The following is a 24,397-nucleotide window of genomic DNA, read 5'->3' as shown; positions in this document are numbered from 1 at the left end:
ATGATCCCGCAGATTGTGGTGTCACATGGTGCGCGAATGTTTGCCCATGTGTTCATCAGCAGTAATCAGCATGAGGTAAAGCGGAGAGCAGATCTGTGCAGGTCCATGATCCAAGAGCTTCATGGGATATGGGGTTGCTCTTGAAACAAACGATGTGGTACCATACCAACTGAAACCTTTTCTCAGCAAGCTCCTGAGGCTCTGTGTTTGGGATCAGCCGCGTTTCCCCGAGTGCAGGAAAAACTGAAGAGCGTGCTGCATTTTTGGCCTACTTTATTTTTAGCACAGTCTCCGTATAGATATTTGAAAATGCTGATAGAATAGAACGTTTGTAAACTACTTTTACAACTATGAAATCTATGAACCGCATACTAGAATGTAATGTTTGCAAGAGGTTGTTATGCAGGTGTGGCAAAGCCCATTTAAAGAGGATGAAAATTAATGAATGAAAGCAATTTTTAACTGACTAATTTCTAATTGCTCTGAGTAATATAAAGTTGTCTCTAATCAGCAACAAAAATAATTCAGCACAGTTCAGCACCAATCAGTCTACATGGAGATGTTCCTTCCCTGCTTGTCAGTATTTTCTTTTTGCCTGTGCATGCAGCACACAGAAGGGTAGGTGAAGCCCTAAACATGCACGTCTGTGGAAGGAGGGACCTTGGGAAAAGGTCTGAATGGAGGATGTGGGTCTGAAAGGCTAGGGATGGACTCCTTGAGTCGTTAAGTCCAGCATAAGTTAGACAGACGTTAAAGTCAATAATGGCAACTTTATGTAGCGTGAGAATCCAAGGGGTTTAGACATCTAAATGTTTTCATGCAGTAGAAGGAGCATGATGATCAGTGTCAGACTGTCACTGTGCTAAAAGTATGTGAGGTTTGCTGTCATATATCCACATTCAGCCATGTAATTTGGGCCAAAACAAGAACCTTCCTACTAACCATCGCTCGTAGCGTAAAATTTCAAAAGGTAGCCAAATCAGGAGTTTACAGAGAAGAAAGGAATCACCACAGGGCTAAACAGAGGCGCGCCCCTGGTATGAAGCGTCGCCATGTTCTTGAGAAATGCAGTTATGGACTGTAGTTCTGCGCTTGGCGTCAGAGGCTGAATGTTTAGATCATATTTGACAATAAAAGCCACCATGTTCTCCTTTAGCAGAAGGTCTCCAGCCCGTTCTGCAGCACCAGAAAGCATGAAGCAAGACCAGGAGCCAAACAATGAGCCTTCTGCTGGGATCTTCAACTGGAGCACGGCCAGCGATATCCGTCACAAGGCCATGTCTGTTCTACCTTTTATATCTATATTAGTCTCAGATGGCATTCCATTCCATTAGTCTCTGTGTGTTTCGCACAAAACACGAATGTCAGGCCAAAATACTGTGACTACAACAAACTGTCAGTCAATAGCGCCAACTCTGCCACCCCGTGTGCCACTGTGTGGGCAACTGTCTGGCTGTTGGTTCTGATGTCTGAACATGGATATGGTGGATTTCATTATCATCTCCCCACCATGCCCACTCCTCTCCTAACTCAATACAGCCATGAATGAATAATGCAGAACCGAACTGAGAGTGATTTAGTTTACATGTGAGAGAGGCAAGTTGTCACAGGTGCTATATTTCTGTATTTCTTAAACCATAAAGTTTTTTTTACTTGTTTTCTTTAGCAGCAGCAATTAATCATGTGTCGATCATGTGTCATTTTTATGTAAAATGAGACTCGATGATCGAGACCTTAACAAAGGCTTTACTCATATAACTGTCATGAACTGGTGCATTATTATCATATTTATAAGTCACAAACATCTTACTCCAATTTTATATGCAAGAAAGTTTGTATTTTTATGTAAGAAAAGGTATAAAGGTTAATAATTAAGATAAAGCAATTAAATTAAAAATACTGCATTAATAAAGAAAGGAAGGGTTAGACTGTGACTACAGTAGCCTAAGCACTACAAACGGCATCACTAGTAGACTGAGCACGCGCCACCCTTAGAAGAGAATGACTATGCAGTGACACGGGATTTTTTTTGTTTTTAGAGAGACCGAGTTTCGACTGCCATGGCAAGTTCTCGTTATTCTGGTCGAGTCTAAAGAGCAAGCCTTAATTCGTCCTCCAAAAACATCTTGTGCTATTATTGCCCCAGTGACTACACAGACTACCACTAGTCGTAAACAAAGCCCCCGGTGACTACACAGACCACCACTAGTCCTGAACAAAGCCCTGGGTGAATACACAGACCACCACTAGTCCTGAACAAAGCCCCCAGTGACTACACAGACCACCACTAGTCCTGAACAAAGCCCCTAGTGAGGACATAGACCACCACTAGTCCTGAACAAAGCCCTGGGTGACTACACAGACCACCACTAGTCCTGAACAAAGCTCCCAGTGACTACACAGACCACCACTAGTCCTGAACAAAGCCCCTAGTGAGGACATAGACCACCACTAGTCCTGAACAAAGCCCTGGGTGACTACACAGACCACCACTAGTCCTGAACAAAGCCCCCAGTGACTACACAGACCACCACTAGTCCTGAACAAAGCCCCTAGTGAGGACATAGACCACCACTAGTCCTGAACAAAGCCCTGGGTGACTACACAGACCACCACTAGTCCTGAACAAAGCCCCTAGTGAGGACATAGACCACCACTAGTCCTGAACAAAGCCCCTAGTGAGGACATAGACCACCACTAGTCCTGAACAAAGCCCCTAGTGAGGACATAGACCACCACTAGTCCTGAACAAAGCCCCTAGTGAGGATGCAATCAGTGGACATCAGCACCTCATCGTGCTTCTGAAAAGCAAACTGTTTCAGTCTTCATCTAGCAAACTTTCATAAATGTAGTGGGCAAGTAAGGTGTGTAAAGAGAATAAGTGTAGTGGCTTAGTGTCATGTGTACAGGGAATGTTTATTGTTAAGTATAGTGGCTTTGTGTGGTGTGTACTGGGAATGTTTATTTTAAGCTCTTTGGCACCGTCGCTGTGCCATGAAACAAAGCGCTTATGCAGCTGCAACATCAAAGGGGCAGACCATGCTTCTCTTCGGTTAACAGGTCTACAGTAAACATCGTGCTTATGGGTTCAAAACACTCCTGCTGAGGCAGAACGTCCGTAAAAAAAAAAAAAAGAGTGGCAAAAAACGTGTTAAATGTTTCTAAAAAGTCACAATAAAGTCATGCTTGTGATGTCGATTATAGTACATAATGTAGAGTGCATACTGTATGTTCAAATTAGTAGGCATTATAATTGCTCTGGTAATTATAAGATACATACACCTACACACCACTTGTTCTGTGCTTCTACCCTGCCTTGGAACAAATTAAAGTTACAAACTCCATTTTCTGTTCTCTGACCGGCACATTAAATTAGGTGCTTTCCCAACTCTGCTTAAATTATCTGTAATATAGGTTCGTAAAAGCTCTCCAAATTTATACAAATTATTACAACAGTGCGATAATGTTCAAATCTGATTTATGAGTAGAAACTGTTGAGTTTTAGCCTCTCTCAAGATCACTGCATTTTTTTTTTTAAATTAAGGAATGTTAAAAATATCATTACTTCATAGACTTTCTACTCCTCATAGATTCTGGATGAGTTAAACATTTAAGACTGTTTTTCCAGACCAAGATTTATAAAAACTAAGCATAAATTGTGTTTTTGGTGAACTACCACTGACATTGCAGTTTAGTCCAAGACCAGGCTTAATCCATTTACAGGAACCAGGTCTTAGTATTCAGGACTGCAAGAGATAATGATGTGGCAATTTCCTGGTAAAAGCCATAGAGATTCTTCAAGTGACTGGAGACCAACAAATGAACACTGAGCAAACCCTAACCCCAGCACTGATCTGGAGAGGAGAAAGACTCTGAGATAAAGGAAGAGACGGTTCAAGGTAGGGGTGTGTGTGTGTGTGTGGGTGTGTGTGAGGCTAGAGGTCTCACTCACCTGGGGGTAAGTCAGGGTCGGTGGGGCTCTGCTGCACTCTCCGAGGCCTGGGCACGCTCTTTTCCGACACACTCCGACTGGAAGCACTGCTCTCGTTCTCATCCTACAGACACACACACAGAGCATATTGGACCTGCTGCACAAGTTCCATCGGAGAACAGGACAGTAGAGGAGAGAGGAGCAGAGAGGCCTAACAGGCACTTTGAGCTATACTGCAGCTTTTATAGCCCCTCATGGGCTGTATAAATAAACTCTAATTCCAGGATGAAAGCAAGGCTTCTGTGTGTGTGTGTGTGTGTGTGTGTGTGTGTGTGTGTGTGTGTGTGTGTGTGTGTGTGTGGTGTGTGTGTGTGTGTGTATACATGTTGCTGGAATGCAAGTATACCAGAGGAGAAAAGAGGAGGAGGAGAGCTGCAGTTCTCCTGAGATGAGCAGTACCATAAACAGCAGTAAAGGCACCTCAGGTAATTTAGAGCTGGAGCTGGTTTAGGAGGAAAGATAACAGCACTAAGTGCAGGGAGCGGAGCACCATGGGGCAGGACCGGGGCCCCGGGCCAGGAGTGGGGCCAAGGCCAGCGTGCTGGGGCAGGCCCGGGGCCAGGGGCAGCGTGCTGGGGCGATAACCAGGGCCAGGGCCAGGGCCAGAGTGATGGGGCAGGACCGGGGCCAGGGCCAGGGCGCTGGGGCGAGAACTGGGGCAGGACCGGGACCCTTGGGTGAGACCAGGGTCAGGGCCAGCGTGCTAAAGCAGGACCGGGGCCAGGGCCAGGGCGCTGGGGCAAGACCAGGGCCAAGACCAGGGCCAAGACCAGGGCCAGGACCAGGGCGCTGGGGCGAGACCAGGGCCAGGGCGCTGGGGTGAGACCAGGGCCAAGACCAGGGCCAGGGGTCTGTGTGCCACCTGCCCTAACCAGTCCTGTAGCGGATGCCAGCATCGTGTGAACACGAGCCGTTCGGTGAGAATCTATTAGACTGAGCACGGACTGCTGCTGCTGCTTGAATCCTGACGTGTAGCACAATGAGAGATAGCAGCAGCAAAAAGCCCTTTATTTAGTAGCCTGTCTCCAAGTATTGGACATTTAAAAGAAAGTTCAAAACAGAATGAAAATTATATACCATAGAAGGCTTTATATGAAGCAGTTCAGGGGTTTGTGTTGTTTAAGTCTCAACTGCAGTTTTTTAGATTACTTTTTTAGTGACTCTGCAAATTTTTTGTTTTGAAATCAAATTTGTATTAGGGATCTGCAGAATCAATAAATATTTTACATTTAATAGTTTGAAATCAAAAATCGGCCTTGACCTCAGAACTGAAAATGGTACCAAACCTAAAAATATATTTGTATTGTTACAGCCCAAGTCTCTAGACATATCATCAATTGTATGCATATTTTCTAAACTCAAAGCTGTATAAACTTGAAAGCTTATTGGACTTAGGCATATCAGGTGATGTGTATTTGTTTAATGAGGGAGGGTGTGGCCTAAGGAGGTCAACACTCTATATCAAGGTGTGTATATTTAATAGGCAGCTTCTTTTCCTCATGTAAAATGGCCCAAAGCGATTTAACTGACTCTGAAAAGTGAAAAATTGTACAAAGCCTTTCAGAGGGATGCAGCACTCATAAAATTGCTAAGATATTTGGCCGTGATCACAGAACCATCAACTATGGTGTTGCAAATAGTCAACAGGTTCACAAGAAACGTGTTGAGAAAAAAAAGACGCAAATTAACTGCCAAAGATTTGAGAACAATCTAAAGCGAAGCGAACAGGAACCCATTGTCCTTAAGTGCTGTCGCATTGTGGCTGGATCAGTAACGGGCACAGAGCTCCACTTCCACTCAGACGCCAGCAAGGTAGAGGTGGGGTACTGCTATGGGCAGGTATCATTAAAGATGAGCTAGTTGGACCTTCTCAGGTTGAAGATGGACTCAAAATGAACTCCCAAACCTACTGCCAGTTTTTAGAAGACACTTTCTTCAAGCAGTAGTGCAGGAAAAAGTCTGAATCTTTTAAGAAGACCATGCTTTTTATGCAGAACAATGCTCCATCGCATGGATCAAAGTACTCCACTGTGTGGCTAGCCAGTAAAGGCCTTAAAGATGAAAGAATAATGACACGGCCCCCTGCCTCACCTGACCTAAACCCTATTGAGAACTTGTGGGCCCTTCTTAAACAGGAGACTTACGGTGAAGGGAAACAGTACAGCTGTCTGAACAGTGTCTGGGAGGCTGTGGTTGCTGCTGCACAAAAAGTTGACCATCAACAGATTAAGAAACTGACTCCATGAATGTCAGAAATGTTTATTCATAAATTCCAAGTTGTTTGTTTATTATTCTCACTATAACAGATAAAAATAAATAAAGTGAGATGGGAAAATGTCCATTTTTCATTTAGTTGCATAATAATTCTGCACAGTAACAGTTGCCCAATATTTATGCACACATACATCTTCCAAACCAAAACCTCACTATTACTTTCTTAAATATTCAGGTTTGAGGTGTATTAACATTTTGGATTGACCAAGAGCACTGTAGTTGTTCAATAATAAAATGAATCCTCAAAAATACAGCTTGCCTAATAATTGTGCACACAGTGTATTTTAGTGAAATTATATCTGTAAACACCTGGTAGAGTGGAGACTGAAGTCATATGGCCCTGAAAACCGTCAATCTTCTGACAGAGCACTTTTAAAACATTCTCAAAATGTATTGCTTTACTATTGCCTTTTACTGTGTCTATAATTTTCACTTTGTTAGACTTTTATTGGGTAAAGTGGTTTTATTAACCATTTCATTTTATTAATTTCTACTGTGCATATTCGTCTGTTTTAATTGCCATTTTCTGTCAATCATGGTAACGTTTTTTAAATCTACATAAACTGTATCATTAGTAGTAGTAGTAGCAGCAGTAGGAGGTGCACAAGTAGTAGTAGTAATAGCAGCAGTATTAGTAGCAGTATCAGTACTAGCAGCACTTCTACTAGTTGTAGTAGTAGCAGGTTTTTTTTTTTTTTTGCTTTACATGACTGATAAAGTAGTGCTTAAATATGCCCTAAATATACAATCTTAAATGTTGCCTTGTCATGGCAATGTTTATGGCTGAAGAATGTGTCAGCTGATAGTACATTTAGAAAACATGGGAGAATCTGATGCTTTCTAAATCACAAGAAATCCTTCAATCCGTGTGTATGCATGTGTGCACTATGCAGGCTGTATTCAAACGAACTGAACGAATTTAAAGGTGTTTTGTAGTGACGGCCCTACTAACTCATACCTCCATTTATCGTGAAATTGGATAAATTGGGGGGGCCACCATTTCTTTACAACACATTCTGATGCACATTTCGATATCTACACAGGATTCTGGAATCTAGAAGACAAACATGGCTTGAGTGTACATTGTTTTAATGGAGTATTAGACTTTAAAAACTTAAAGGTCCTCTCTGGCCTGACATATGCCTTGAAGAGAACATATGCCAGCTGCACATGTTTCTGTCTTCGCCCTTTGTTTGGGTGGGTTGGACTGTTTGATCCAAATTAAGGGTATAAGGGGAAAGTGCTGTAATATTGTTATATTTTATTGCTGCGACTTGGTTCATCATTGTATTTTGTCAAAGAGAAAAAAATATAGGACTTTTATTTACCTTTTGGACCAGTAAGAAATGTAAACAAATATGTACTTCTGAATGAAGGCATACTTCTGTCGTTTGTTAGTTGGCACCTAAAAATAAAACCTCAAGATATATTAAAAAACTGATAGATCCATTAAGTAAGTGCATGACCCACAATAATTGATTAGTCGCTCCAATAATTGATAGATTATTCAAATATCAAAACAGTCATTAGTTAAGCTCTACTTAGTCACTATTTCCTATTTCCCAGCTTATACAGCAGCACACAATTATCCCCACCAAAAGAATGTGGACTATGGAACCTTGATGCACGCATGAGGCCACTCATGTATGCGCATGCGCGCGCACACACACACACACACACACACACACACACACACACACGCACACACACAATCAACAAGCAAGCTGTCAGCTTCAATCGGCCGCAACAATCCTCTCTGCGTCCCCCTCCCTCTCTCTTGCTGTTGTAACTAAACAAGTCGGCTGCTTGTGAATAATGAAGATTACGTTTTAAAGATGCTTTGCATCATTTAGGGAGTTGGTGAAAATGCAATTTGCCCTGGCGTGAACGTAAACAGAGCGATGCTAAAATGGCCAACAAAGCAGCAGCAAAAAATATTTACAACAAGTCTGCCCACATGCACACACGCTCCTTCGCCACGCTGCAGTGGGAACTGGTAAACAACCCGTGTGAAATAATAAATAAGTCATCAGTGCTGCACTACAACACAGAGCGAGAGCAAGCGAAAGAGAGCGCGAGAGGCAGTGAAAGAGCAAGCTTGATTGCTCACACCTCATTTAGCAGTGTTCGGTCATCTCTCCTCTCGATGTGCGGTACGGGCTGGTATGGACACGCAGGCTGCTGCAATTTAGATTTGTGACATAAGTGAAGCGTGAATGAGCTCTTTACTGAAAGTCTGTTTTCTCCATAGTGTAGCAGAGCCAATGTAGGGAAAGGCAACCTATACATAAATAATCCATAAACACAAAGTCCATAAACACCCAACACACCATAATCTAAACACCTTAGACAGCCTAAACACTCCAAGAACCTCACATGACATTCTTGACACTGCATACAATGAAACGCCCCCAGTAAGCCATAAGGGAAGGAGCTAATGGCTATGCAGAGCCTGCCTAGAGGCTGCATGCCCTGAGTAACTAGACCGCGGCCCAGGAAAGGCCTGTGTGGGAGTAGTCAGCTAGGTCACAACGGGGTCTGCCACGGCCACCAATCGCAGACTCAACATTTATGTCTGATGTCATATCAAAGGAAAAATAACATATCCATACTGAACCCAAAGCGCACAGAGGTGAGTGGCATTACATAGGAGCTATAAGACAATAAAGGGATCAGTGTGGCCCCTTCCCCCAACAAAACACACGCACGCACGCACCTAAGCAGCCAAGCAGACTGCTGCGGTCCCTCAAACCACTGGTAGACCATTTCACACTGGCGGAAACCACAACAAACATCCATAATCACACATAAAGGCATCATCACTCTTTTCAGCTTCCTCAGGACAAATTTCCTCACCAGCAAAAACACAGATTTGTTTCCACTGTATATGGTGTAGCCCTGAGAACCAACTGGCATTATGCTTTCTGAAACGGAGTGTTTCCTAATGATATGTTAATTAAATGGAGAGCTGTCCTGTTGTAGCCAAGCGAAAGTCAAGTAATGAGAGGGGATGTTTAACAAGCTCACAACTAACTGATGTCCTGAGGACAAAGGGCAGGGGCACTGGAGCAAGCTGAAGGTGTGTGTGTGTGTGTGTGTGTGTGTGTGTGTGTGTGTGTGTGTGTGTGTGCGCGCATGTTTGTATGAGAGTGAAGGACTCTTGTGGGTCTGGTTGAGATAAGGCTGCTCAGATTTCACTGTTTATTTTCTCTTAGCACGGCAATTGTGTGGCATACAGATTGAGCCATACGCACACACAGTCACTAAAATTGCATGAAAGCACACACACACACACACACAGACAGACACACACAGACACACACACACACACACAGACACACACACACACACACACACACACACACACACACACACAGCTCCAGGGTCAGGCAGAGAAGTGAGAGACCAGTGGGGCAAGGCCAACTTCTGCACTCCCAACGTGGATAAAATGAGGACTTTTTAATGGAAGATCAGCAGCAGCAGCTGCTGCCATGTTTAAGAGAGGTTTGGATGGAGGGCTGTTTCTCCCACTTCCACCTCAGACATCCAGTGAATCCCACAACATCTCATTCCTGGCTGACTCACTTGGTTTAAGAGCATGCACGTGATGCACAGTCACATCCTGGATTCTGAGCGGGGATTCCGACACTGGATCGCTTTCAAAACCAGGCACTTGCGCTGCTCAAAACCATTTTTCCCTTCTCAATAACAAGAAATAATGTGCAGCCTTACACAAACACACACACACACACACGCACGCAGCTGGACCGCAGCAGATTAATCTGGTAAACAGTGAAAGCTGCTGGTAATGGATGATGTTACAGATTAAAGGTCATTACTGCAGAACACTGCATAAACACTCCAAGCCCAATTTAAGCTTTAGAAGAAAATAAAGAGCAGGTGGTTCACATATCAATCTCTTACACTCCTAATACTTACAGTTCTAAACATATCAGTCTCTTACATTCCCAATACCTACAGTTCTAAACATATTAGTCTCTTACACTCTTAATAATTACAGTTTTAAACATTTCAGTCTTTTACACTCTTAATAATTACAATTCTAAACACGTCAGTCTCTTACACTCCTAATACTTACAGTTCTAAACATATCAGTCTCTTACACTCCTAATACCTACAGTTCTAAACATATTAGTCTCTTACACTCTTAATAATTACAGTTTTAAACATTTCAGTCTTTTACACTCTTAATAATTACAATTCTAAACACGTCAGTCTCTTACACTCCTAATACTTAGTTTTAAACATATCAGTCTCTTACACTCTTAATAATTACAGTTTTAAACATTTCAGTCTTTTACACTCTTAATAATCACAGTTCTAAACATGTCAGTCTCGTACACTCTTAATACAGTTCTAGTCTTACAGACTCATAAGGCACTAGTGCAATTCTAGCTATATTCTTTATCCACCAAAAAATTACCAGCAAACCAGACCTGCTCCCTAACATTAAACACACTTTAAACTAACTTTAGTGGATAACTTCTATGATGCATCAAAATGGTATCTTAGCCTGTATATCTAAGCTTGTATGGGGTTTGTTAAATTCATGTTCATCAACAGTTTTTTGTATTAATTATCTGCCAGAGAAATACCAAATGTGAAATCCATATCGCCCAGTACACTCTAGAAATGGCCTTACCACTGGATAGCTGCATTCTGCTCGCTTGTATTCCCTACATACTAATGACCTATAGTGGGTGAAGTATGGAGGGGATACATACTTGATTGAGTCCCTTCATGGGGAATGCCCAGATGTGCCATCACACAGAAGATGACATATTTTGCATGTAAAACAAATTTCTGGTGGATGTTGACCAAACAGCTTCATGTAGCCAAGATTTACTGCATGATAAACATTAACGAACTAGGTAAAAGTCAGTAAGATAAATTCAATTTTCAGCTGATTTGGCATCTTTTCTGTACAGGACACTTCCACATCAATGACAGCTGAAATCTGTGCAATATTACACACTAGGGAGCTCTAACATATTCGTGTTTGTTTGATGCTGTCCAGAAATGAGACAACAGGCTCAACTCATCTTGACGAGACATGCAATGACTGATGGGTAAACCTTCATGTCAGTTTCCTGCACAGTGAAAAACTGTTTATATTCACTACTCCCCGTGCAGTTTGAGACTCCCTTCCAACTGAACATTTTCACTCCCTACAGTTTGGAATCTCCCTTAACATCACCGAATTCCTCATGTAATCCTCTTTTAGGGTGACTGGACTGTACCTCTGGAGAACCACGTTGATTTAGGATCACAGATTGCGGAAGGGCACACCGCAGGTGCAGGGCCTTTAAAGAGTTCCAAAAACCTTCTGGCCTTTGCCCAGTTAAAATTACTGTGGATTTTCCACCGGAAAAATAAATCAATCAATCAATGTCTGCTGGATTTTACAGATGCTATTGTTGCTTCCAGTGCCTCAGACTTGGTCTATTTTATGAAAGTGAGAGCTATTCTACAAATTATCCCCAAGCCCCAGTATTGTTCTGCAGTTTGGATGAGAAGTAATTTAAAGCCTTCCCTCTTTTCTGCAGTTGTAGTTTGTTAGCTAGCTAGCAGCATTGATCAAAAGTTCCCTGGCAGTCTACGATCGCTATTATGATCGCTGAGCTCGTATCAGCACAATCGCATTTTACTTTTACTGACTTTTGGTTGGCGTCGGAGCAACATTCCTCCGCCATGTTTTCACAAACATGCATGGAGCGCTGCACTGGGAACATTATGGGACCACATTCACAGAGGATTACATGTGTCATTTTCCCTTTAAATTTGGCCAAAATAAGGTACCTTAGGAGGCAGCTGCCTCTGAATGGGGCAACCGTTTATCTCAGGACTGTTCAAACGCAGCTCCAGATGATTTACAGCCTTCATATTTCTTGAGATTTATTCCTCTCCTGAAAAGTAACTCAGCCGGGACCTCTCAATGTTTCAAGTGCTTGGCTGTCTGCCGCAAACACATGCACAGTGATAAATCTAAACCTGGCCAGCAGAAATAGTCTTTAACTACTGTTATGGAAGGAGTTAACTAGGATTTAATTTCTTAATTGTTGAAATTTTGTCAGGATATTCAAACCTGTGTGTGTGTGTCTGTGGATATATGTATATATGTATGAGTAACTGCAGTGTACTGTAGTAAGAGATGTAGAGATTGAGATGTAGAGAAAATTGTAGTAAAGAATGTTTCGTAAAGAATATAGCGCAGCAGAGGTCATAAACGGAGGAGAGTGTTTCTTCCCATCTTAGCAAGTAAAGCCAGCAGAGAGTCTCCTAGTGTTTATGACACAGTAGCCATGCAGGGCTTAGCGTGTGGCTAACCTCAAAACAGTCACTCCTGCCAAACTCAGCGGAGTAGTGGAAGAGACAGAGCAAGACCGGGCGCAAAGAGCCGGTACTGTTCAACGTCTGTAGTGTTTCACCAGCAGCATTTCACGCAGAACAGCTAAAGAAGACACCTTCCCACACACCCTCTCCCTGCTACACACACCTCCCCCCACCCACACCTTCCAATCCATTCTGTGTACTGTCCTGAGAATTGCATGAACCACATTTTCCAAATATTAAATATGCATAACAAAGTAACGAAATAACACATACTACTGACTGACTGGTTGAAGTCGTGTGGTTTTTTTATTGGCTGTGCACTCACAGGGGCACTTTCACTGCAGAAGGCTCTGCATGATCTGGCCTGCAGGAGTGCCTTTAGTCAGCACTGACACACCAGACAGCGACAATGTCTGATGTGTGGCTCAGATTGGGTGGTGAAGAGAGGAATCTTTTTTTTTTTTTTTTTAAGTGCAAGAGAATGTGTGAAGCGGAGAGGACTGGACTGAATGAAACAGAGTGCCTGATTTAGATCTGACGCTGTACTTCTTCAGATGTCTCCATCATCCAACCGCAGGCTAGCCTCACGTACGCACAGACAGACACATGCGCATACTCTCACACACACACACACGCCTAAGATGTGAAGTATTCTAGCTGCCCTGGCACAGCAGCTAATAACTGCAATGTGTTACAATAAAGCACTACTCACTTACACTTACACAGACAGACACACACACACACACACACACACACACACACATCATCAGAGCTGTGGAAAACTATGAACCCAACCCAAAACCACAGCAATTTTAAGAAAGCCCTCGTTAATTTCTAATTCTTAATGTTAAACATTCCTGGAGTGGAGAGACGCAGTAGGCTTGCCTTTCCACTACCAGTCTCACCCCTCTCAACTTTAGCACACAGACTATTGAGGGTATGGAATGACATCAAACACCCATACAAGTATCCATTCTGTTGATTTATTTATTTACTTTAAATAATAAAGTGCGGTGAATATGGAGGATGGATTTTTTTTGTGTTTGGAGGGGAAAAAAAGCCGCACGTGAATTTTTGCTGTGTATCGGGAGTTGTGCTTTATCATTATGCTGGCGTGCATTTATGAATGTCTCAGGATGAGAATCATGTTGGCGGAGTTAATTTCATATGACGGGGAAAATATTTATGACTCTTAGGGAGCTCAGATTTAAACTCTTAGGGAGCTCAGATATTGAAGAAAAAATGTAAAAGCATCTTCTGTTATAACAGAAACAGAAGTGTGTGTATTTCTTACCCAATCTGAAGCAGCTCTGTTTGTAGGCATCAAGACAAATTCCCCAGACACCAAACAAAGGGCTGTGCCATGTTTACGCTTCAAAAAAACTACCACCACACACACGCACACACACTATATATGTTTACATGTGTGTGTTTTTCTATATATATATATATATATATATATATATATATATATATATACATATACACATACATACATACATACATACATATACATACATACATACATACACATATGTATATGTATACATATACATACACATATATACATATAAACATATATATACCCATATATATATATACATACATACATACACTCATATATATATATATACATATATATATACATAAACATATATATACATATATACACACATATATATATATACATATATACACACATATACATATATATACACACACATACATACATACACACACTGTGTGTGTGTGTATATATATATATATATATATATATATATATATATATATATATATACACACTGTGTGTGTGTATATATATATATATATATATATATATATACACACTGTGTGTGTGTATATATATATATATATATATATATATATATATATATATATATATACACACACACATATACATACATATATATACACACACAAATATACATATATATATACACACATCGGTGTGTATATATACACACTATATATATATATATATATATACACACACACACACACACACACACACACACACACACACACACACACACACACACACACACACACACACATACGCACACACAAAGCCATTATATATACACACATAGCCATCATCATTTTTACATTTTTAGTATCCATTTCAGCTCTCAGCTGCAAATAATAACTAAATATTTGTGAAAGTTTTAAGCAATTAGGCACTAATTATAACACATGTATATTATAATTCATGTATATTCATGTTGGTCACTTGAAGCAGCAATGTGATTAACATCAGGCGGGCGATATCATTCACGAAGCATACAATGTATATTGTCTCTCCAGTTAAATACACGCCTTCAAAATTCATTCTCTCTCTCTTTCGCCAACACGCGGGATAATTACTGACAACATTCCCCTTCGACGGCTCTCGCTCATAAGAATAAAGCTTGTTTAGGTTTTAGCAAATATGCGTGCGCGCGTGTCTGTGTGTGTGCGCTCGTGCGTGCGTGCTGTTCCGACGCATCGCCAAAACGCTGCAATTAAAAAAATTTCAAATAATACAAAAAAATTTATAAATAAAGGGCTGACTATAGGTGTGACCGAAAATGTTCAGTGCAAGTACTAAGCACAGATATTAGATAAGAAACTTGCCAGCATATCCGCTCAATCCCACAGCACAGGTAGAAATGTGAACAAGGCACAGTTTAAGCATCCACTGGCCACACTACGGCCTGGGTTTAGTAAGTCAAACATCTCTGTTTTCCAGACACAAATGAAGCCTACTAGGATTATGGAAATGAAGGATCATCATTAGTATTGTTAGTGCTAATACAGGATTGGGTCTGATGATCCCATCCGCGCTTAATGTACAATTCAGTCCTAATTACATGTAATAATGCTACACTCAACATATGTTTAATGTTAAGCATGATACTTTTATGGATTTATTGTCGGATCTGTTGAAAACAAATCATCCTTGACGTGTCAAGTAGCTCCATTGTTTCAGAATCAGCTTTTCAAAAATACAAAAGAGCAACAGCTAGAAATACTCTGGAATCCTGCCCGTTTAAACCCACTGAAACTCTAATGGGACCACTCCGCCAATATGTATTCAGTCTAACCTGCAAAGTCAAGCCAACAAAACTCTTATTAGTCGAGAACTAAGATGAGCATTTGGAAAACTGAATCTAAGTGTAATGTCTTCTGAGCTGAGTTCAGTTCTCGTCATGATGAGTTCTCTAAACTAAGTTTAGTTACTAAGTTTAGGCAGGTTCCGGCAGTAACGTCTGTGCTCTCTACACTCAGAATTACACTAGTGGTGTATGATGGTGGAGCGCTGAACTGGGCTTGGGCTGGGGAAGGGCGTGACTGTGGGGGTCTGAGGTAGAGACCACCCACATACCACAGCAACAGCACAGAACACCACTACAGCAATTACACACCAACATTCTTCTCTACACCATGGATTTATGAACATGAAGCATACTCCGCAACCAACCAAAAACATCAACCAAACATCAAAAAAGCATCAACCAACCAAACTCATTAACAAAATTAAAATTGATTTTTGAAATGAAAATTTAAAAAAGACTAATAACTTGCATGATTAACAGATGTATAGAATTTCTCAATTTCTCAAAAGTATAGTTCAAGGATTTTCACCAGGATTAAATCACAAAATGGCAGTTTCCCTTCTTCCTCTACTTCTCCCCCTCCCTACTGGTGATGCTGAGCTGTGTGTGTGTGTGTGTGTGTGTGTGTACTGGTGGGAAGTGTGTGAGTTTGTTAGACAGCGGAATTAGGAGCATCATGGCAGCAGTATTGATCAGAACTGAGTCAGCACCGTCAGGAAGCACTTTTAACTCCACACAGCATTCCTGTATCTGTAGCCACAGAACCCTCAGCCTCCGCTTAGCTTCCTGGATTACAGCCACAAAACCACAGTGACTCATCACTGATTTTCTCACTCTCACACACACACACACACACACACACACACACACACACACACACACACACACACAAACGCCATTTGAGGGAATCTCTTATTTACCCAAAAATAATTAAACAGCCCAATAACATCTGCAAATACTGCAGGCCCCCACACACTTCATACAAACAAACTCAATATCATAGTCAATCACAACAACTGCCCTGCCTCCTACTTTACTGAACAGTTTGTGAAAACACTGTGTGTGTGTGTGTGTGTGTGTGTGTGTGTGTGTGTGTGTGTGTGTGTGTGTGTGTGTGTGTGTGTGTGTGTGTCAGTTTGGGGAGGGGGGGCAGGGAGTGAGTGTGTCTTAGTTCAGCAGAGTGACAGGCAGTTTAGAGTTCAGAGGTCAGCAGTGGGAGGGGCTGTCTGACAGGTTCACCTCAGGGCAAGGACGAAAGTAAACATGTCACACTATGGAGCTGTTAGTAAAGCACACACTATTCACACCTTACACTTTGGGCAAGCACGGCCTTCAGGACTGGAAAGCACTCGTCCTCGGACCCCACCCTCCTCTCCCACATTTCTACCCACACTCCCTACCTTCGTCTTGTACTGGACCGTGGATTCTCTGTAAGCTATTTGGTCTGGGCATGCAAGCGAATCAAAGAGCAGATTTCCGGCAGCATAAAGACCCAGATTATCCAGTTTGTGCTGATCTGATTACACATGTCCAGCGGCTGTTTTTTCTTCATCCACTTAACGGAGGTCTGCACACAGGATGCAGGTTTTTCCTTATTCTACATGTAAACCTCCTGCACACGCACGCATGCAGAAAGCGTGCATGCACGCACGTGCAGGCGCACAACACAAGAGAGGGAGCTGGAGAGATCGCGTTGCCACAGTAACCTGCTAAACGATGTGTCAGCTAAGAGCTTGGACAGTGTGTGTGTGGGAGGATGCGTGTACGTATACAAGGGGTTTGCTAATGAACTGAATAAAGCTGTTACTGTTGTAGCAAAGCCTGTTTGGACGCTCATTCTCACCACTGTAATTAGCTTTACAGTTTGAAAGCTGTAAATGACATGATCTGGTCTAGTTAATATTCGTGTTCTCTCTTTCGCCCCCACTCACGTGCACGCTCTTGCGCTCACACACGATGCCAAGTCTCAGAAACCCCCTAATCAATCCTCCACAGATTCCCAATGAACTTCAAAAGGTCTGCGGATGTTTTTACAGGAATACAGTCAGCTGCTCACTGTAACTGCAAAAACAAACCAGATCAATTATCTCATTAATCATTTCCACACATACCATTCGAGGCTGCGTGGAGGGCCGAAAAAACTTACAGCAAACCTTGGCCTGCTAAGGCAACCATGAAAGACTTGAAACTATAAAGGCATTCCACATTACACACGTAATGTGCCACATACACTTTCAGCTAAAGAGATCCTCAGCTCACTTCGAAGCGTTTGCAGAGTTTACTTCTATGAGCTGAAATTTCCAGCACACCACATGCTCTGTCCGACACCTGCGGCATCAGAGCCACACAAAACGTTAAAATGGGTTTAGCTGTAACACGGGGGCCAATGAGCGCAAAGCGGGTTGAAGGGACACCAGAAGCGAGAGAGAGAATGCGAGCGAGCGAATGACAGAGAGAGGAAGTGAGAAGGAGGGGAGAGAGAGAGTGCATGACAGAGAGCGAGCGAGCGAGCGAACGCATGAGCGGGAGAGAAGGAACATGGCAGAGGGAAAGAGAGTCAGAGAGAGTGGGAGAAGAGAGAGAGAATGAGAGAGATGGAGAGAGGGAGAGAGAGTTCATTTCTTTCCTCCAGCTATGGCTTCTGCTGCCTTTTTCGGTTCCTGGCTCGGCTCCAGACTTGGTCTCTCAGGAGTCGGCATACCAGTGCATAATTTGCCCAAACGTCATTTGCAATTTTCCAAAGGTTCCAGCTAAATTAGGAGCCTTTGTGAAAAAAAAAAAAACATCTGTAACAAATACTTGTTTGGAAATTACACAAGTTCAGAGGAGCAGAGCCCTCTGACCCCCAAGCTATAAGGTGTGCGCGCGCACGCACGCACACACACACACACACACACACACACACACACACACACACACACGTGCACACCACACACAGCCACATTAAAGTGTCAGCCCACTGGAACATGATCACTCTAGCAGTAGCTGCTGCACAGGACGATATCCAGCCTTGGCACTCAGGCTCATGTGTTACAAATCTATACTGCTGCAGTCTATATAATCAACTCTAATTGACTTCCCTTCAGACAGGCTTCTGCACAACCATATGAGGCCTGTGCCTGTTGCAGAGCTCACATGGGCACTGCAGCACAAGTGGGGCAGGTAACTGCACGCTGCTTCTGCACAAATAAATCTCCCCTGCTCCCCCCCTCCGACCACCTCACGTTCTCCATTTCCTAATGGCCAAATATTTATGGCTGGGCCCATGTAGAATAATCTAACTGTTTGAACGAGGGAAGTGGTGTCAGGGTGCTGGGCCCGTGTGCATTCGGGGGGAGAGGGGGCCATAACGCGGGCTCCGACGCTTCTTTGGCACAGAAAACATGCCAAGTGCACACGGGCCAGATGAGAACCGCGCACCCATCTGCGGGGCCCTCCAAAGCTGTGCCTCCTGGCCCCGGTTCAGGCCTTCACTAAGAACTGGCCCTGGTGCTCCTGAGAAAGAGTGCAGTCCATTAATGGCAGCGATTGGCTTTGCCCTACAGATTCCAGCTGTTCGAACAAAGCAGTTCTGATTTCAGAGAGAAACCCGAAGAGAACTCTAAGCATTTGACTGTGGTAGCGACAACGAGAAGAGCCTTTGATCTTTGGGTTCTGAAAGGAGCTGCGCTTTCAGCGGACGCCAGTGTCTGTCTTTCCTCTTGCTCCCTATAGCTTTTGAGCGCATAAATCAAACTGCTGAGTGCATAATTCTGCAGCTGATTTAAAGAGGTCTGATTGAGGTTTGATTTGTTTGTTCAGTTTGGGTATTTTTCTGATGTTGATGATCAGAACTACTGTAGTAATGAAGGCACGGCTATGTATGTCCAACTCCACAAACAAGCGCAGTACAGACACCATGGAGGCCCTCTCCTCCTTTCTCCTCTTACACACACACACACACACACACACACACACACACACACACACACACACACACACACACACACACATACTCATTTAATCATCTTATGTACCCCTGCACCCAAAATGTTCACATTTGTGTTTGAGGGTCCTTGTAAATCAGGTCTTTTGCAGACGTGATCTACACTGATGACATTCCATTCTAAACAGACGTTTTCACCATTTAACCAGATTTAGGACCATTGCTTTTTGGAAGAGAGGAACATATAAAGGAATGCTCCCTCTGCCATTTCACAAAGATCGATTAGTTGGTCATTTATCATTATCTTTCAGGTAATGGAAATTTACAGGCAAGCTAAATGGAAGAAGGGGAAATGGATATGCTGTGATATTTGTTTGCATTGTTGGGTGGGTGGGTGCGTTTGTGTGTGTGTTTGACAGTCTACGTTACTGACCTGAGCTCCGTCCTTCAGCTTGAGGATGCACTCCATGGTGTTGATCGTGATGACCACGGGCTCCGAGCTCAGCTTGGTCCACGGAACATGGATACGCAGCTCATGGATATGACCACTCAGGAATGTGAAGGGAAGCTTTAGCTCCTGCACCACACACATGAATTCAAAGAAACACACACACACACACATACAAAATGGGCCATAAGTCATAGCTTTGTGCTGTGAATAAGAGTAAAAGATAAAAGGCGAGACACTAGCTGAGAGAAAGAACGCTGTTTCTCATTACAATAAAGGCCTGGTAAAATGAATCATAGTGTGGTGGATTTGTGCTGGTTGAGAGAGCATGAGGAGAGTAATTTATGTAGCTGGCTGTGAGCTGCTTTGGGATGAGAACTTGCTCTCAGAGAGACAAACTCCACACACACTGCTGCAGGTCCCACCCCAGACCTGCCAAACACTCCTAATCAGACTCCACATATACTTCTCCAGGTCCCACACCAGACCCTCCCAAACACTCCTAATCAGACTCCACACACACTGCTGCAGGTCCCACACCAGACCTGCCAAATGCTCCTAATCAGACTCCATGCACACACTGTTGCAGGTACCAGACCAGACCCTGCCAAATGCTCCCAATCATACCCGCACGGAAGGAAGCACTCGCTTTAATTTATAGCTCATCTGTTCAAGAGTCCAAACTATTTCACTTAAACTCCTCTTACGAGAATTCCTAATGATCCCTACGCAGATTAAACATAGCATCCTCTCTGCAGGCTATAAAGACGCGCTCTGACGTTTTTGCAAAATTTTTGTCATGATTTCAGGATCGCATTAGTAGCAGACTTCTAAACAAGAGCTTTACTCTCAGTGTGGGAGGATAAAAGCTGCTTTCAATAAGCAGTTCTGTTGCTGTGTGTGCGGGTGTGTGTGCGCACGCATGTATGGATATGCGTATATGTGCATATGTGTGTGTCTCAGAGCTCTAAGAGCAGTTTCGGCCACTCTTGGGAAGCAAAACATTCTCACAACATGGCAGAGTGATTGGTTCCAGATATTACAAATGCAAAAGCCACTGTACCCCAAATAACAAAGCAAAGCAAATATTCTAGCAAATCCATCTAAGTAGGCCTCATGTCATCTGACAGATAGAGAGCAGAGGAGGAATCTGACTGTGGTTTGAGATGAAACACTGCTCCCAGTGCAGACGGGAGATTCTGTGATCCTTGACAATACACGCACAAAAAGCAGAACGCTTTCTGCTCCTCAGACCAAAACCAACACTTCAACTCAATTCTCCTAAAACATTGATGGGCTTGAAGACTGGGGGGGACAAAGTACATCAAACAGCTAAAAAAGCTCCATGATGCACTGACATCTCGTAGCTGGAGCTGCCGCATTTTAGGCCTGAAGTAGACGCAGCACAAAGCCTGTCACAAAATAGAATTAGACACCAAAAACTCTAGAGTTACAGAGGCATAAAGACAAACAGCAGACTTCACAGTGAGAGAGTGATGATATACCTTTCAGTGTCAATCTGGACTCTGTGTGGACTATATACAGCTTAGACAAGAGTTTAGGAAGCGTGCTGTAGCTTTAGCTACCAGGCCTAGTCTACAAAACATTACTCCAGAACAGAAGTCATGATGAATCTTTGGGGTTCAAGTCTCACCTGCTCCAGAACGTCCAGTTTGAGGTCCAGCTTGCTGAGCACCACATCCCCACCCCACAGTGAGAGCTGCAGGTCAGAGGGCTTCAGGTTCTTAATGTAGCGGTTAACATAGCTCATCAATAGCGGAGTGACATAAGACTCCAGCATCCTGAGTGCTCCTTAGCCCTACACAGACACACACAGACGAAACAAGAGTGTAATTGGACACTCACTGATGTTTGAACATCCCTACTTTATCTAAATAGCAGGTGAACATACAGAATGGTTTATCATTCAGTACTATGTGCATTATATGGTAATACGTGGCTTCAAGATAAAGTCAAAACTACACATCTTAAACAGCTTAACTAAAATAAAATATGACTAAATAATGACAAACATTCAAGAAGACAGAATGCACAACCTGTGTTATAAACCACTAAAGGTACTGTAGCTGGCAACCCCTTAAAGGCAGTCAGCTAAAGTAACCTACGACCATAAGAAAACCCTTTGTAATCATCCAGATGTCCGCATGAATTTATCTTCATCTGAGTCATAATATATATTCAATTCTTAACAAAGACAACATTTTTCATTGCCATCAACACTCAACAAATGGTTTAGATACACCAAAGACATACACAAACTATATGTGAACATCAAGGACTGTGTCTTGACCACCTTAACATTTGACAGCACTATTAAAGTCAAACGCTGAATAGTACACACCAATGTCAAACCCTCATCCCAGATTCAGGGCAGAGGGGGCATAGTAGCTGTTCTGGGCCTGGATGGGTTGCAATAATTGAGGGACCAAGAAATTAAATGTTGTATCAGGACATTTAGCAACAAAATGCTAGGTAATCTACCTGTGACCTAAAATGCAAAGGCAGAGTCATGCAATATGAGTAATTGTTGATTTCACAAGAGCTACTTAGACACAAGAGAGACCTCAGACCTACTGAAATATTGTGATGTGGTCTGAAGCAGACAACTCAAACAATAAATAATTTAACTTAAAAGTTTGTATTGAGAAAACGAGGAGACAATTACCACTACTCAGCAAAAAAACAACAACAAAAAAAATTTAGTTGTGATTTTTCCAACAATAACCTTGATGACAATCCAGGTCTCACTTTTTCTCACAACTGTAAATGGTCCTCTGGCCTGACTCAACAGATGTGAGATTAATAGGACGTTAACATAGATATTGGGCTTTGACATAGTGTAACACCTGCATGGTGAGTTAGACAAACAAGTTAGCTACTTACGAGAATAACACAATTGTAGTAGGATAGAATTATTCCAATTTACCAGTGCTCTCTAATCGCTTGTTAAAATTACTGACTTTCTCCAAGACACTGGCACTACAGTGAACAGCTTTCTGTGGCCTTGATTAATTCATATTAGCTAGATGATTAGAGTAACATTAATGTCTCGTGGAAATGTTATCCAAACATGTTTGTTCAAAGCAACAAATACTAACTAACCAGGAGAGCTAACCGCTAGCAAACTAAATAAAAGTCACCAAATAGGTTTGTGACAGCCGACGCCAATCTTATCTGTTTATACCTACTACCACGCCACCACGTCCCCCAAGCTACAATTTACTAAAAACGAAAACGTTTACAATTGTCTTCTTGTACCTTTACACATAAAGCAAATCCTGAACATGTAGCCAGCAAGCCAGCAGTAGCTATCTGATGCAGTTTGCCCTCCTGGCTTATTCGTCAAGTTGTATTAACGTTAGTTACATGAAATGAACGTTTGTGGAAAAACTAATTTGGCTGAAAACGTAGCTTAGCCACCTAACGTAGCTAGCCACCTAGCTAAGAGCGCTTCCCCCATTTAGCTAACCAGTCAGCGAGACGTGCCGCTGCGCACAGAATGCACAATTATCCGCTGGTATGCGGTGTGTTTGTCTTACGTTATCACAGCCGAATTATCTCGACATTTAAGCTTCACTTTTTATTCATTGCTGCAACCGCTGCCACAGTCCAAACACACATATCCCAACTTCCGTATACGAAAGAATCACTTCCACAACACAACCGACGTCACTTCCCTTAAAACACACACACACACACACACACACACACACACACACACACACACACACACACTGGAGTGTTAATGACGCAATCCTAATAGGTAAGAAACGTGAGCCACATGAAACATGAACCACTCTAAAAGCCATTCAGGAATATAATGTGGAAAAAAGCTGATAGCTTATAAGATATGCTTAAATTACTTGGCTATAACGTTATTTTGGGGGATCCACTCTGTACGAAGCAATTAAAAATATCCAGGAACAAGTTTTCTTCCTAAGTTTATATTTCGTTAAAAAATAATTCGAATTTATTATTTTTTCTTTAAAATAACCACAGAACCAGAACTTTATAAGGTATGAGGTTGTAAAAGCCAAAATGAGTGTGACTGGAGGAAAAACGCAGGACAAAATTTTGCTGAAGGCTATAGAAGAGGCTATAATGAAGTTGTTTTTAAGACTGGTTATTAGACAACAAAAAAAGCAAAATTTGCCATTTTCAGAATCCAGGATAATCGGGCTTTTCTGGCAAATGCGTAATTTACGTAATTTGACGGAATTACTATAGGCTACTATTTTGTTATATTTAAAAAAATAATAATAATAACT

The 24,397-nt window shown here is 42.4% G+C and overlaps 1 protein-coding gene across 2 annotated transcripts in view; it reads right to left on the bottom strand.

Moving 5' to 3' along the window:
* LOC113576062 (vacuolar protein sorting-associated protein 13B) overlaps window positions 1–23,752 on the bottom strand; it is a 219,085-nt gene extending 195,333 nt beyond the window's left edge. For both annotated transcript variants that reach the window (XM_035525874.1, XM_035525873.1), the window contains exons 1-4: window positions 23,669–23,752; window positions 21,763–21,927; window positions 20,094–20,237; window positions 3,953–4,055 (exon numbers count right to left, since the gene is read on the bottom strand). In XM_035525874.1, coding sequence (XP_035381767.1) covers window positions 3,953–4,055; window positions 20,094–20,237; window positions 21,763–21,909 — 394 coding nt within the window. In that variant the 5' untranslated portion in view covers window positions 21,910–21,927; window positions 23,669–23,752. The remainder of the gene's footprint in view (window positions 1–3,952; window positions 4,056–20,093; window positions 20,238–21,762; window positions 21,928–23,668) is intronic.
* Window positions 23,753–24,397: the final 645 nt, after the last annotated feature.

Source organism: Electrophorus electricus, chromosome 5 (assembly GCF_013358815.1).
Source record: "Electrophorus electricus isolate fEleEle1 chromosome 5, fEleEle1.pri, whole genome shotgun sequence".
Lineage (NCBI taxonomy): Eukaryota > Metazoa > Chordata > Actinopteri > Gymnotiformes > Gymnotidae > Electrophorus > Electrophorus electricus.
The sequence above is the reverse complement of the archived record's forward strand: the minus strand, read 5'-3'. Positions and strand labels throughout refer to the sequence as shown.